At 37.4% G+C, this 16,680-nt stretch overlaps 1 protein-coding gene and 1 long non-coding RNA gene across 2 annotated transcripts; one reads left to right on the top strand and one right to left on the bottom strand.

Annotated features, from left to right (window-relative positions):
- Positions 1 to 1,874: 1,874 nt before the first annotated feature.
- LOC138899412 (uncharacterized) lies at positions 1,875 to 10,364 on the bottom strand. The gene is made up of 2 exons (XR_011410998.1): positions 10,245 to 10,364; positions 1,875 to 2,124 (listed from the first exon to the last, which is right to left on the bottom strand). It is a non-coding gene; the product is annotated as an uncharacterized lncRNA (long non-coding RNA).
- Positions 9,087 to 10,687, top strand: LOC104104831 (glycine-rich protein-like). The gene is made up of 2 exons (XM_009613018.4): positions 9,087 to 9,295; positions 10,268 to 10,687. The coding sequence occupies exons 1-2, from the start codon at positions 9,181 to 9,183 to the stop codon at positions 10,564 to 10,566; spliced, it is 414 nt and encodes a 137-aa protein (XP_009611313.1). The 5' UTR covers positions 9,087 to 9,180; the 3' UTR covers positions 10,567 to 10,687.
- The last annotated feature ends 5,993 nt before the right edge of the window (positions 10,688 to 16,680 follow it).

Below are 16,680 nucleotides of genomic sequence, written 5' to 3'. Positions count from 1 at the left end.
CGTCCACGCGATCGCGAAGCACAAACGCGTGATCTCCACTTCTGCTCCATTTCCTCTACGCGAACACAACCATAGCCACGCATTCACGAATCACAAAATCCCATAGCTACGCGATCGCAAAGAACAAAATCATCACTGCCTCAAACAAGCCTACGCGATCGCAAACCACCTCACGCGATCGCATAGAACAAAGTCATCTCTGTCCCAAATTAGTTTATGCGATTGCGGATGAACTTATGCGATCGTGTATAAGGAAACTAGAAGAAAAATACCATTAGCTATCAGCTATCTCCCAAAGGTCAAAAATGATCCGTTAGCCGTCCGAAACTCACCCGAGTCCCTCGGGACCTCAACCAAATACACCAACAAGTCCTAAAATATCATACGAACATAATCGAAGTCTCAAATAATATCAAACAATGCTAAAACCACGAATCATGCCCCAATTCGAGCTTAATGAACTTTGAAATTTCAAGTTTCCACAAACGACGCCGGAACTTATCAAATTATGTCCGATTGAGCTCAAATTTTTCACACAAGTCATAAAGGACATAACAGATCTATTAAAATTTTAAGAATCGAATTTCGACCCCGATATCAAAAAGTCAATCCTCCGGTCAAACTTCCCAAAAATTTGACTTTCGCCATTTCAAGTCTAATTCCACTACGGACCTCCAAATAATTTTTCGGACACGCTCCTAAGTCCAAAATCACCATATAGAGCTATTGGAATCGTCAAAATTAAATTCCGAAGTCGTTTACACATAAGTCAATATCCGGCCAACTTTTTCAACTTAGGTTTCAATTAAGAGACTAAGTGTCTCATTTCACTCTAAAATCCTTTCGGACCCGAACTAACTAACCCGGTAAGTCATAAAATAACTGTAAAGCATAAATTTACCAGTAAATGGTGGAACGGGATTATAATACTCAAAACGACCGGCCGGGTCGTTACATAATTCCATATCAAAATATTAATATTTTCCCACAAAATCTGAAATTACACTTCAAAAATTGCCCGTAGGGCCCACGTCTCGGAATCCGACGAAAGTTATAAAATTCGAAAGCCCATTCAACCACGAGTCTAAGCATACTAAATTTACAAAAATTCGACCTCAACTCGACCTCCAAAATCTCAAATCTTATTTTCAAATCCCCGATTTACACCTAAAAAACAAGCAATCTAGTTGGATTATTCGATGATAATTCAATATTATGGAGTAGAAATGATCACAAGTGACTTACCTCAAGATTTCCCATGATTTCTCGCTCAAGAATCGCCCAACCCGAGCTTGAAATGCCCAAACATGGCAAAAGCTCGGAACTCCTCCAATTTTATTCTGTCCAGGGCCTGTCGCATGTGCGACCAGATTAGCCGCATTTGTGTTCTCGCAGGTGTGACGAAATGTCTACATCTACGATCGCCCAAAATGCTCCCTCCGCTTCTGCGCGTTCCTTTTCGCAGGTGCGGAAATTTCTTCGTACCTGCGACCACCACCCATCTTCATGTCTAGTCGCTTCTGTGATGGTTGGTGCGCACATGCGGCTTCGCAACTGCGATCAAACCTCCGCAGGTGTGAAAATACCAGAAGCAAAAATTCCAGCAGTGGTTTTAAATTCGAATTTGATCCGTTAACAATCTGAAACTCACCCGAGGCCCCCGGGACCTCAACCAAACATACCAACAAGTCCTAAAACATCATACGAACATAGTCGAACCCTCAAATCACCTCAAACAATGCTAAAACCACGAATCTTACCCTAATTCAAGCCTAATGAACTTTGAAACACGACCCAAAATCCAGCTAGTCATGGTGGCACCTAACCCAACCTGCTAGGTAAGCCAATTATTAACTATCCAATTCCAATAATAATAATTAAAGCAATTTAAGTAAAGAAAAATCTTAATCTTATACATTCTCCAAGAACTTGTAGTACAAATCATGAGCTTCTAAGAATAGAGTATACAAAACTAGTATGAAGTAATACACCATATGTTTGAAAAGTATATAAAAGAGTTTTATGAATCTAAGGCTACCATGAACAAGAGGCAGCTACAACCGGAACGCAGGTACATCTTCGGATCCAGCTTCCAACGAACGCAGCAACATCAACGGCCAATATCTGCACGCAAGGTGCAGAAGTGTAGTATGAGTACAACTGACCCCATGTACTCAATAAGTAACAAATCTAACCTTAGGTTGAAAGTAGTGACGAGCTTGTACCAAGGTCAGAGTCCAACTCCCATAACCAACAATAGTTCATAACAATATAAAACAAGTAATACTCGAAGTAACTCAGAGATAAAATGCCCAGCTAAATCATGATTTCTAAAAATAGTTCTGTCTTTCAAGTATATTAGTGAAAATCCAAATCGTTTACCGGAGTTGCCAAAAATATAAATAAGTTTGAAAACAATAATTTTCCCAAAAATCCTTTCAAAATAAATAAGATGTTTCATTTTTCTTCCAGGTAACCAGTGTAAAACAAATGCATCACTATGCCCATCTGCCAACATGTGTGAGAAATCATGAATGATGTGATACCGTACAACATGAGCAAAAATACATCTCTATGCTCGTATGTCATGTGTGCATGTCAATGCAATATATCTCAGAGATGAACTCATGTACTCACACTCTCAGAGTACTCAATCTCACTTTCTCACGCATTTCACTCATCATGCCCAATCACTCGGTACTGTATATAGCCAATCTGGCCTAGGGAAGATCCATCCCGGAATATATACATCAACTGATCATCAGTCACTCAGTACCGAGTAGGGCCAATCCAGCCCATGGAGAAAATCCATCTCTAAGTATATAATGCTTCGGACAAGATCCATTTCTAGGGAAGATCCATCCCTCAATAATAACAACCACGCTCATTGGGGGTGTACAAACTTCGGAGGGACTCCTTCAGCCCAAGCGTTATAAACCGCACGGACAACTAACGTGTTGCACGGACAACTCACATGCTATATAAAGCCTATAAGGCCTGCTGCAGGAGGGTAGTCCCGATCCACATAATAATAATAATAATAATAATAATAATAATAATAATAATAATAATAATAATAATAATAATAATAATAATAATAATATATATATATATAAAGCCAACATGGTCTGTTGTGGCGTGCAGTCCGATCCCAAATATATCCTCACAGTCAGACCATCGGCCTCCCTCAGTCATCAATCTCTCCAGTCTCTCTCTCATGGGCTCACAATGTCATGAAAATAGCCCAAAAATGATGATATGATGTATCGATAAATAACAACAGAGACTGAGATATGATATGCAATGAAATAAATATGACTGAGTATAAATTTTCAATTTAAACAAATAATTCACTCAATATGACCTCTATGGGCCTCAATAATACTGGCAAATAGCCTTGGCATGATTTTTAATATGATTCTCAACTCAATTTCTTTAACACATAAAACTGCACGGAAAATGCCAAGATTATTTGACTACAAAATTCCACGGAAACTGTTACGTCATAATTTCTATGGTGCATGCCCACACGCCCGTCACCTAGCATGTGCATCACCTCCAAACAATTCACATAATACATATATTCAGGGTTTATACCCTCAGCTCCAAGATTAGAAGAGTTACTTACTTCGAACAAGCCAATACCAATGCCGAGCAAGCTAAACAATGCTCTAGAAATTTCATCCTGCGCGTATCAACTCCTGAACGGCTCGAATCTAGCCACAATAAATTTGATTCAGTCCACATAATAAATAGAAATTAATTCTATATCAAAATATAAATATTTTCCCACAAAATAGGAAATTACACTCCAAAAATTGCCCGTGAGACCCACGTCTCGGAATCTGACAAAACTTACAAAATCCAAAAGCCCATTCAACCACGAATCTAACCATACTAATTTTACCAAATCCGACCTTAACTCGACCTCCAAACCCTCAAATCTTATTTTCAAATCCCTAAGTTCAAATCCCCGATTTACACCTCAAAAACACGTAATCTAGTCGGATTATTCGATGATAATTCAATATTATGGAGTAGAAATGATCACAAGTGACTTACCTCAAGATTTTCCGTGATTTCTCGCTCAGGAATCGCCCAACCCGAGCTTGAAATGCCCAAAAATAGCAAAAGCTCGGAACTCCTCCAATTTTATTCTGTCCAGGGCTTGTCGCACCTGCGACCAGTTAGCCATATCTGCGGTCTCGCGGGTGCGACGAAATATCCGCATCTGCGATCGCCCAAAATGCTCCCTCCGCTTCTGCGCTTTCCTTTTCGCACCTGTGACCACTGCCCCTCTTCACGTCTGGTCGCTTATGCGATGGCTGGTGCGCACATGCGGCTTCGCACCTGTGATCAAACCTCTACAGGTGCAAAAATACCAAAAGCAAAAATTCCAGCACTGGTTTTAAGTGCGAATTTGATCCGTTAACCATCCGAAACTCACCCGAGGCCCCCGGGACCTCAACCAAACATACCAACAAGTCCTAAAACATCATACGAACTTAGTCGAACCCTCAAATCACCTCAAACAACACTAAAACCATGAATCATACCCCAATTCAAGCCTAATGAACTTTGAAACTTTCAAATTATATATCTTGTGCCAAAACACATCAATTCAATCCGGAATGACTTTAAATTTTGTACACAAGTCATAAATGACATAACGAAGCTATTTCAATTTTCAGAATCATATTTCGACCCTGATATCAAAAAGACAATCCCCCGGTCAAACTTTTCAAAAATTCGACTTTCGCCATTTCAAGCCTAATTCTACTACGGACCTCCAAATAATTTTTCGGACGCGCTCCTAAGTCTAAAATCACCATACTGAGCTATTGGAATCATAATAATTCAAATTCGAGGTCGTTTACACATACGTCAATATTCGGTTAACTTTTCCAACTTAAGTTTTCAATTACGAGACTATGTGTCTCAATTTATTCCGAAATCTCTCCGAACCCGAACTAACTAATCTGATAGGTCATAATACAACTATAAAGTACAAATGGAGCAGTAAATGGGAAAACGAGGCTGTAATACTCAAAACGACCGGCCGAATTGTTACAACTGACGTATGCCATATGCCATAAAGTTGAGATGAACTTGTGGGTCTTCACATGCCCACCTGACGTCACAAAATGGTATTCGTTTTGTTGGGCCTAAAATATTGGAGTTCAAACAAGCTATCCATTTATTAAAATTAGGATAACTTTATATATTGTTTGGTTAAAAGAAGGAGAAAAAATAATCTCCACATAGAAGCTAGCATAAGTTATACAATGTTTGATTGTTTTTTTCTCTTTTTCACATAAAATGTAGCATTGCTAATACAATGTTTGGTTCATATTTTTCTTTTCCGCATAACTAATACATCTATAAGTTATGAGGTAATCTATGTATTATTTATGCAGGGTAGAAGGTGAATAACTTATACATGTATTAATAATACTTGTATTAAAACATAAAATGACAAGAATACCCTTTATTCAAACTTGTATTTTTTTGTTTAAAAATATATATTTAAACTATACTAACAATTTTAATAAAATAAAGTAAGCTAATAATAAATAACACTCACATTACATTTATATTACTAATCCTTATATAACTATCGCATAACTAATCCCAACATAACTCAACCTTGCATAACTTATCCCTGCATAACTAATACATGCATAACTAATCCCTGCATTACTTATTCCTGCATAACTAATAGATACATAATTAATACATGCATAACTAATACCTGCATAACTCTAACCGGCAACCAAACGAACCCTTAAGGTTTTAGCGTTGAACGCATTATATTTTTAAAGTCATAGGTTCATATCGACTACTTTTATAATTTTAATGAACTTTTACACATAAATTTTATTTCGGGTCGAAATTTATGGGTTCAATTGAATTCGTTACTAGTACACTACATCCATCCGGCCATGCTCGAACATGAAACCTCTAGCTAAAGAGGAAGGAATAGTTCCCGTACCATCACAATCTTTGGTGGTTCTCTCTATTAATTAAATAACTGTTGCATTTTTCTTGAGGGGCGATGCATATGTGGTTCAGAATTGAACATATCATGCTATATTTGCATTTATCTATCAGCAAACATCTTTTGTCTTTCATTTAAATTTTTTTTTCCATGAAAAAACCTAACCTAGTGTCTTAGAGTTATTTAGTGTCTCCTCAATATATTACTTTAAGAGCATCTTACATTGTTTTCATAGAAGTGTTGATTCACTAGTGCTAGCAATTTATTTACACAATAAAACATATGATACGTATGAATTGAAGGGTTTTTTATATTGAATACAGAGTTTTACTTTACTACTCACTTCATCTCAAATTATTTATCATGTTTCTCTTTTACAAACCTAAAACATTAATTAGAAGGAATTTTGAATTATTTTACCCTTATCTATATCTTAAAATATAATCTATTTTTATTAAATATTTATTCTATTTATGTTCATCTCCTTCTTCAAGAATAATTAATATTAAGGGTAAAATGTAAAAAAATAATTAATTTTATCCTAAATTTCTATAATGACAAATCATTTAAAATAATTATTTTTAGAAATCACGACATATAATTTGAGGCCGAAGGAATACAAATATGGGGTTCAAATTCTTATCACATTTCTCTAAAAGAATGTTTTTTATTTTGTAACTTGGGTATTAATGACAAGTGGTTGGGTGGTGGGTCTAAGAAAACTTTGCTAAGTCAACTGACAAATCTGTCCCATGCTTTTAATTCGTCGGGCAGCAACAATATGTACGTGGCTTTTTTGACTCATTTAGTGTGCGTTTTTTTTTTTTTAGGTCCGATTAATTTAGATTTGCATTTGTATCTTTATTTTGGAAGTAAAGTATTCAGTATCAAACACAATTATATTTCATGTCTCAAATTGGAGACCTTTGTAATACTAGCTAGGTTAGGATATACTTTCCCTCAGCCACCTAAAACTAAAGAATGAAAACTTTTATCTAAGTATTATCAAGATAATAATTTACCAAACTAAAAAGGTTTATATTATATGTTAATTCACCATGCAGTGGTGGATCCAGAGACTACTAGCCTGTTTGGCCAAGTTTGTTTTTGGGCCAAAAATATTTTTTTTCGCCAAAAGTACTTTTGACCAAAAATTGAGGTGTTTGGCCAAACTTTTAGAAGGAAAAAAATTATTTTTGAGGAGAAACAGAAGCAGTTTTTAAGAAGCAGAAAAAAGTAGCTTCTCTCCAAAAATACTTTTCTGAGAAGTACTTTTGAGAAAAATAAACTTAGAAGCAGTTTTCAAAAGATTGGTCAAAGACTAATTACTACTCAAAAGTGTTTTTCAAATTAATTAGCGAAATATAAACTGCTTCTCACCAAAAGCACTTTTTTAAAAAGTACTTTTGAAAAAAATACTTCACAAAATAAGTTGATTTTAGAAGTTTCGCCAAACAGGCTATACGTCGGTGCGTCTAAATCAGATCCCATACAATTCATAGTCTCATATTATATTTAGGAGTATATCCGATCCACGGATTCTTAATTATCTAATTTGCAATTTGGCAAGCGGCAGGCCCTAATAGAGACCCAACCTGTAGTTTTTTTAAATAAAAAATTTAATGTATTAGTATAGGGGAGAAGGAAAGCCGAAAGGAATGCTACGTTACTGACAGAGTTTGAACTTTTTATCTCAAGTGTGAAAAATAGAGAATTCACCAAGTAAGCTAGCGTTCAATCCGACTTAACAAATAGTTTGGACATAGGGAGGCCTAGAATTTTGAAAGAGAACAGTGGTAAAGCAGACTTGGGCTTCTGAGTATCTGATTACACATGATTTAACTTATATATACTGTAAAAATTGTAAAAATAGCACGGGCTAGCCTGATTTCGAACTGGTCGTTCAAAAATAACCAGCATTTGCAAAGTCATTGAAAAATAGTTACTATTTTGTTACAACACGGAAAGTTCCAGCATAATATACTGAAGATCGGTGCACCTGTGTATGAACTTCCAGCATATTATGCTAGACCGGTATATTATACTGGAACCCCAGTATATTATGCTGGAAGTCCAATATATTTATGCTGGAACTCCAGCATAATATGTTGGAAGTCCAGTATACTTATGCTGGAACTCCAGTATAATATGTTGGAGTTCCAATATACTTATACTGGAATTCCAGTATATTATGCTGGAGTATTTTTCCGTATTTTGAACTGTATTTTCGTTCAAATTTATCTTTACATGAAAAGTGACTAATTTCGATTAATATTGAAACTGTGACTATTTTTGAATGACCACTTGTAAATATGACTATTTTTGATTTTCTCCCGTAAAACATATACCATATCTGTGCATTTTAGCGTATTGATCTAATTTATAGACGGCCTTCTAACCTTGTCAAAATTGCAAGAGTTGTTTAGTAGGCATGTTTTCTCTAAACTTCTGGTGTTTATTAATTAATAGGTTGAACTCCTAGATAACGTATACAAATAAAACTTTGACAACTTCTGTGGGTCTCCAATTAATGTATTCTGCCAAAATTTTATCTAAACATTTATATGTTATTGCATATTTGCATGTTACTTTAATTTTAAAAAATCGAATGTGTTTACTTTTATGCAATGTCGGTGTAACGAATTTTGCCACTAGTAGATCAGATCATTTAATAAGTAATAGCAAGTTATTTATATATATAATAAGTATTGATTCGTAATCCAAATTAAATGATAATAACATTCTATAATAGATCAAATTAGAGTTATTTACAGTGTGTCTAACTTATATTCAAAAGGAATCCAAATTAAATGATAAATAATATTCTATAACAGATCAAATCACAGCTCTTTACTCGTGTATCTAACTTATATCCAAAAGGAAACAATATTATACTTTCATATATGGTGTACATAACGAGTAATATCCTACTAATAATTTTTGTCCAACTCAATTGTGAAATCAAGACTATTCATTACTCTCTTCACTTCCCAACTAAATACTGGTCCATATACTCCATAAATGCACCCCTTTGTTTTGTCCCCTCACACCTCCAAATAATGTCCTTCTCTTTTATCTGAAATGCATTCAATTCTTACTATAAATAGAGACCAATTATGCATCAGTTTCTCCATCCTTAAATTTCAAAGTATCATAACTAAGCTTGGCTACAAAAAAGAAAAATGGGTTCCAAGGCATTTCTGTTTCTTGGCCTTTGTTTGGCCATTTTTATAATGATAAGCTCTGAGGTTTTAGCTAGGGAGTTGTCTGAGACTTCCACCACTTCAGAAGAGGACTGTAAGAACCCTCTCATTATTTTCTCCCTATTATTATCTGTATAATTATTTAACCTTTCAAATTAGTGGTTAACGTACGTGCAACTTGTAGTAAAGGTATTATTTCCTCTAAAGCAAGTACTTAGGTTTCGTTTGGTAAGGTGTATAAGAATAGTACTAAATATTGTGTATCAGTAATGCTGAGATTAGTTATGTTAGGATTATTTTTTGTGGTTGTTTGATTTGGTGTATTAAAGGTTTTGAAATGACAATTCTGTCTTTATACATGCTTATCTATGTATTAAAGACTATGGTATTGCTAATGCTATGATTTTTGTTATATATACGAATAATACTGAATATGGTGTATAACTAATATAAATATAAGTTAAAAAACACTACAGAGCAAGAAATTAACAGTACTAAAGTTAATACATGTATTATTTTTCCTAATACACCCTATCAAACGACCCCTTAGAGTTACACGTCTGGTGTTCCTAATGCTAGCTTGATCATGAATCTTAGCAAGTTTTATAGTATTTCATTTGACCTTAACATAGCAAATATTATAAATGTGCTTGTATCACGAAAAATTACATATAAGTAAAGGATTTAACAGTATAAAAGAATCTTATGTGATCTGATCTGCATTCGACCTAATACTACAAAACAATTTCACCATCGACGTGTAGAAATTAAACTTGTAAGATTATGGATTACGGCAAAATTGTGTTAATTTTCTAGTTTAGAGTTGAAAGAGAAGGTGAAGTTGTCCCTTTGACCTATAAATCACGGGTTCGAACCGTGAAAGCAGCCGCGAATACTTGCACTAGGATAGGCTGTCTACGTCACATCCTTGGGGTGCGACCCTTCTCCGGATTCTGCGTGAATGTCGATGCCTTATACACCGGGCTGTCCTTTGCTAGTTTAGAGTTAGTACAAGAATAAAACAGCTAATAAAAATAACATACCTTTTTTCACACAATTGATGCAGCAAAGAAATCCGATAACAAGAATGAAGTGCATGAAGCTCAATATGGTGGCGGATACCCCGGTGGTGGCTACCCTGGCGGTGGATACCCTGGCGGCGGATACCCTGGTGGCGGCCGTGGTGGCGGTGGATACCCTGGTGGCGGCCGTGGTGGATACCCAGGTGGCGGCCGCGGTGGTGGACGTGGAGGATACTGCCGCTATGGTTGTTGCGGCCGCCGCAATTACTACGGCTGCAGCAGGTGTTGCTACTACAAAGGTGAGGCCATGGATAAAGTGACTGAAGGGAAGCCTCAACACTGATCATCGTGTAATATATAAAACCTTTGTAATGGCAAAGCTGTAATAGTAATGCTCTTTCTACTTCAGAGCTTGCTGTATTAAGTATGAATAAAAGCCATTATCTAATATGTTTGTTACACAATTGCGTGATAATATATTTCCTTAGTGTTCTTTCTCATTTCCTGGAAAAAAAACCTCCCCTTCTGTCTTTGGTCATAGCTTCCTTAAAATATAAAATTTGCACAAGACATACAAGAGTTAAATATACACATAACTAATGTATTCAAAGACTTCTAATTAGAGGCGGATTCAGAATTTAAATCTGATTAATTATTTTCAGACTTTAGGTTTTCATTGCACCATTACATTTCTGAAATTATTGGTCCAAAATTTAGTAACTTTTATGATTTAACATATTTTTAACTATGCTCAAAATCGAGAATATTGGGTTCAATTGGATTCGTGCATCTACTACTACTTCTGATTTGTGACGAAAAGATCGAGCCCTGGTGTCGATTTGAGGTTCTCTAGAAAAAGAAAAAGTTTTAATGCATGTAATTTTTGCGGCAAAATATCACGTCATTAAAAAATTTGGATTGACGTCGGGTAAGTTTACTAAGGACAAAACGATTCTTATCAAGAAGTTTTCTATATTCAAGACTCGAATCGAAACCAAGACCTTTAATATGAAGATCACAGAGAGGGCGGATATGGGATGTTAATTACGAGTTGATACGAATTCAATGGAGATGTACTCTGAGCCACCTGCTCCACTGACCCAAAGTCTATTTACTTCCTCCATCTATTAGTAGTTATTTTTACTTTAACATTTCTCGAAAAGTTATTTAAAATAAAAGAATTTTGTATTCTCTTTTGTTTTTTTTTTTTTTCTTTCCTCCTATAATTTAGATTAACCTATAACGAATACTAATGGCGGAGCTAAAGGGATATCACGAGACGGTATCCCCTTCGCCGAATAATTGTATTGTGCAAATACGGAATAAATTATTTTTTTTCTGGCTATATACTATTGAATCCTTGTGACATGAGAGAAGATTTTAGTATAGTGGTAAAAGAGGTTTAAAAGTTATTTTATTACATTTACAAATACTAGGTGTGACAGTTCTGTAGTATCTTTTAAATTCCCTTATACAGGAGCGGAACTTGGTGGCGGGAATGAGGTTCGGCAGAACCCCCTTCGCCGAAAATTACACCGTATAAGATTTAAAAAAATACAATATATAAGGTATTGAATCTCCTTAACGTTTTTAGGTATTTACTTTTTAAAATTTTTTGAATCCCCTTGGTAAAAAGTTTGCTTTCGCCATTGACTAACGCGATGCTCTACATAAACTTTTGATGCAGCAACGAATTGAAGCAACAATATTGAAGCCAAGAGAGTCATGTTACATGGGCCTGAAATGACTCTACTGTTGTTGACTGGCCCTGATGGTGGTGCACTAGCTGAAGACTGAGCAAAAGACGGGGATAGCCCTGATGACCCTTCCCCGAATGCTGACCTACCGCCACAAAATGAATTCCCAAAGTTTCCCACGGACCGGGCCTTATTGCTACCATCTCGCTCTATTTTGTTCTTCAACTTACGGTTCTCTGTAGCTTGAGGAAATGCTACCATCTTTCCATAGTTCATGTCATAATTCAACGCAGTTGTAGCGGCCTCATTGATAACCAAGGGGCTAAGGCCCTGCACAAACCTGCACACTCTAGCCTCCATAGTGGGCAACATGTGAATAGCATACTTGGACAGGCGCACGAACTCCATATGGTACTCCGACACACTATTGCTACCCTGTTTTAGGTTCTCAAACTCCACGACACGGGCTGCCTTAGTCTCGGCAGGCAAGAAATGATCCATGAAAGCGCCCGCAAACTCAGTCCACCTCGCTGGAGGGCTCCCCTCCTCACGGGAGTCCTCCCACATCTCAAGCCAAGAATAGGCCACCCTTTTCAGGTGGTAGGAGGCCAACTCCACTCCCTCTATTTTAGTACCACGCATAACTCTGAGGGTCTTGTGCATCTCATCAATGAAATCCTGGGGATCCTTCTCGGGATCAGTACCCGTGAACACTGGAGGATCTAACTGAAGAACCCTGTTAACCCTGGAACCAATAGAGTCCCCTTGCTGACTAGAAGAAATGGGAGTAACATTCGACCTCTAGGCCTGGGAAGCCACTATCTGAGCCAACATCTGTATGGCTTCCCTAAGATCCCCATCAGAAACACCGGGACCAGAAGCTGGGGCTGGAGGTGGAACCGGAATATCAGTTGGAGGATTTGTCGCACCCTCATCAGGTGTAGGAACTGGTGCAGCCTGAGCAGGAATAGTAGAACCATGCGGTGTAGTAATTGGGGGAATATCCTCACCCCTCTAGTGTTCACCCACATCATCTATGATAGAATCAATTTCCACTCTGGGGGTAACATCGGCTTCTTCGCGTTCGCGAATAGGAGAACGCGTTCGCGAAGGTTGGAAGACTTTTGTCTTCGCATTCGCATGCAGTGGTCCGCGATCGCGCAGAGGTAAGGCTAGAAGGAGCATCATGCATTATTTCTCTTCGCATTCGCGAGTGCACAGACGCGCTCGTGTAGAGTCTGAAGATCTTGGTCACTGCGTTCGCGACCTTTATGTCACATTCGCAAAGCACGTTTTGGCAATTGAATGTTTTGCTCTTCGCGATTGCAATGGATGATCCGATCGCAATGCATAATTCACTGGGCAGAATATAAAGAATTCTATTCCGAGGGTTTGACTATTTTTATCATATCTTGAGTTGTAGACCTCGGATTTGAGCGATTATTTTGGGGTTCTTCACTTGTTGGTTGGGATAACTGTTATTTACCCGTATATGATTTTATTTCATGATTCCATCTTTATTTTTATAAATTATTAAATTAGTGGTTTAAGTTGGGGAAAAATAAAAATTTGTGAAAACTTTCAAAAATGTAAAATGATGATTTGAAGGACGAATTGATGTCGGAATTGGATAAATTTGGCATGGTTGGACTCGTATCATAATGGGTTCAAATTTTATAAATTTTATCGGGTTCCAAGGTGCGGGCCCGGGGTTGACTTTTTAGTTTTCCTTAAAGATCGAAGCTTTATTATCCATAATTGTTTCCTATGGTTTTTATTTGTAATATTAAGTTATTTAGGCTAGATTTGAGCCATCCGGAGGTTGTTTCACACGAGAAGGTCATTTTAGAGTATCGGTCTAGCTTCTTTGAGGTAAGTATCTTGCCTAACTTTATGTGGTGGATCTACCCCTTAGGACTTGAGTCATTTGTGCTATTTGTGTCATGTGGAAGCCGTGTATGCAAGGTGACGTGTACGTACTCGGGCTTATTTGTGGAAATTAAGCGGTCTAGACTCTTAGACATCTTTTATGTACTTATTTGGAATTTTCTAGCACATGTGTGAAACCAAGGGAGTCTTTCCCACTGTAGTGGAAACAGATTCACAGGTATTATGTAACTTATTTAAAGACAAACAACTTCGCTACTCATATCTTCTTCATGACTGCAGTTTTCTTCTTGATGCTATTGGAGTGGCAGAAATGACACATGTATACTGGGAAGGCAACACTGTAGCAGATACCTTGGCCAAGTATGGAAGCACCAGACAACATGTATCAACGGAGGACGATAACATTATGTACTGGGAAACACCTCTAGCTTTTATTTAACCAGTTTTTATTAAAGACAAATTAGGAAAAACCGCAATGCGGTGTATCCCTATGCTATATAATAACTAAATTGTTCCTATGCTTTTAAAATAATAGACTCTCCTTTTTTCAGCAAAAAATAAAAGATAAGAGAAAATAATGGCAAAGCGAGGAATTTCGTCAAGAATGTTAAGGAGTATTCCACATTCAATATAATGTATACAAAGTAATATTTGACCTATATACACAGTACAATTCTTAAGCGAAAGGTGTTTAACTGGCCTCCCTTGACCTATGTAGCTCCACCATTGGGAAAAAGTACAACTAATTTACAAGTAGTTGTTAGTGTATTTTAAATTCACTAATATATGGGCGGAACTAGGTGGAAGGAATGAGGTTCAATGGTGTCATTCAGCGGTTTGAGACCCTGAGCAGCTTCACTTCAGGTATTATGACTTGTACGCGTGGTCGGAATTTAATTTCGGGAAGTTCGGAGTTGATTTGGAAAGAAAATTCTAATTTCGGATGCTTTAAGTTGGGGAATTGACTAAAGGGTATTTTTTGAGTAAACGACCTCTGAATCAAGATTTGAAGGTTCCAAGAGGTTCGTATGATTATTTTGGACTTGGACGTATGTTCAGATCGGATTTTGGATGACTCGGGAACATTTCGGCGCCTATTGTGAAAGTTGGCATTTTGGAAGGATTTTATAAATTTGGGTTGGAGTGCATTTAAATTTGGAAGTATTTTATAAATTTGGGATTTTTAAGTCTGTGAATAGCTCCGTATGGTGATTCTGGTATTGGGAGCGCATTCGGATGTGGATTTGGAGATCCGTAGGTCAATTCGGGGTCATTTGGGGAAAGTTAGAAATTTGAAGGCTTTTGAGAAGTTTGACCGGAAGTGGACTTTTTGGTATCGAGGTCGGATTCCGATTCCGGAAGTTGGAGTAGGTCTGTAATGTCGAATGTGAATTGTGTGCAAAATTTGAGGCCAATTGGACGTGATTTGATAGGTCTAGGCATCGGATATAAAAGTTGGAAGTTCAAAAGATCATTAATCTTGAATTGGGGTGCGATTCATGATTTTAGCATTGTTTGATGTGATTTGAAGGCTAGACTAACTTCGTAATGTGTTTTGGGAGATGTTGGTATATTTGGTTAAGGTCCGGGGGCCTGGATGAATTCCGGGTGGTTAACGGATCTAATTTGGAGTTGAAGAAAGAGCTGAAGCAGCTGGTGTCTGGTACAATCGCACATGCGAGAAAGGGCCGCAGGTGCGGCGTTATGGTCGCAGAAGTGATCCTGGACGACTTGGGAAAAAGGGCCACAGATGCGGAGTTGGGGGCACTGATGTGCATCCGCATGAGCGGTCAAATCTCCACAGAAGCGTGACCGCAGGAGCTGGTTTTTGTCCGCAGAAGCGGACTTGGCTGGGCTTGATGGAAAGCCGCACCTGCGATGGAGAATGTTCGCAGGTGCGGAGCCGTAGAAGCGGCTAGTGGACCGTAGATGCGAAAGTCATCTGGGAAGAAGGGTTCTTTTAAAATCGGTATTTGGCCCATTTTCTCTCATTTGTCATTTCGTTGGGGCGATTTTGGAGAGCTTCAAGGGGAGATTTTCATCAAGCATCGCAAGGTAAGTGATTCCCACTTATTATAAGTTAAATACATGGATTCTATGAAGATTTAAGCATGAAAATTAGTAGAAATTGTGGGGTTTTGGTAGAAAACCTAGAATTTGGTATTTTGAATTTTGATCATGAATTTGAGCATGGAATGGGAAATAAATTATATATTTGAGTTCGTGGTGTCATGGGTAAAGTTTATCTTTGAAAATTTTTGAAATCCGGGCACGTGGGCCCGAGGGTGATTTTTATCGACTTTTCAAGCGGAGTTAGGAATTTGTTATAAATTGGATTATAATAAGTATTAGAGTGTATATTTATGGATTTGCACGTTTATTGACTAGTTTTGGAGCGATGGGCATTGGTGTGAGCCGTTGGAAGGGCTTTGGAGCCGATTATGGAATCTCGGAGCGAGGTAAGTCTCCTTTCTAACCTTGTAAGAGAGAATTAATCCCATAGGTGAATTAATTTAATATGTTCTTCTATTTGTGGGGGCTACGTACGCACGAGGTGACGAGAGTCCGTGCGTAGCTACTATTATGCTCATGTCCGGATAGTTTAGGACCCAAATCATGCTATACTTGTGATATTTGCAACCTTATTGTTATAAATTGCTTAAAACATATTGAACTTAGTAAATGAATTTTTAAAAGGTTAAACTTCCCTTTTCTTGGCCGTTAAATGAGAATTGACATTTCTTGGATAATTGCTCCTTAAAGAATTCTTGATTGACTGTTGAATGTGTTTATCTTTTTTGGAGCGGGCCGAACGCCTCAGCAGATTAAATAGATGCATCTATGGTTCGCGCCATTCGACCCTTGGCAGT

This window comes from Nicotiana tomentosiformis, chromosome 9, assembly GCF_000390325.3.
Source record: "Nicotiana tomentosiformis chromosome 9, ASM39032v3, whole genome shotgun sequence".
NCBI classification, from domain to species: Eukaryota; Viridiplantae; Streptophyta; class Magnoliopsida; order Solanales; family Solanaceae; genus Nicotiana; species Nicotiana tomentosiformis.
This window is presented reverse-complemented; position numbering and strand designations above follow the sequence as displayed.

Coding starts and splice junctions, on each gene's coding strand:
- LOC104104831 (XM_009613018.4), top strand. CDS start 9,181: ATGGGTTCCAAGGCATTTCTGTTTCTTGGCCTTTGTTTGGCCATTTTT. Junction 9,296..10,267: donor CACCACTTCAGAAGAGGACT/GTAAGAACCCTC, acceptor CAATTGATGCAG/CAAAGAAATCCGATAACAAG.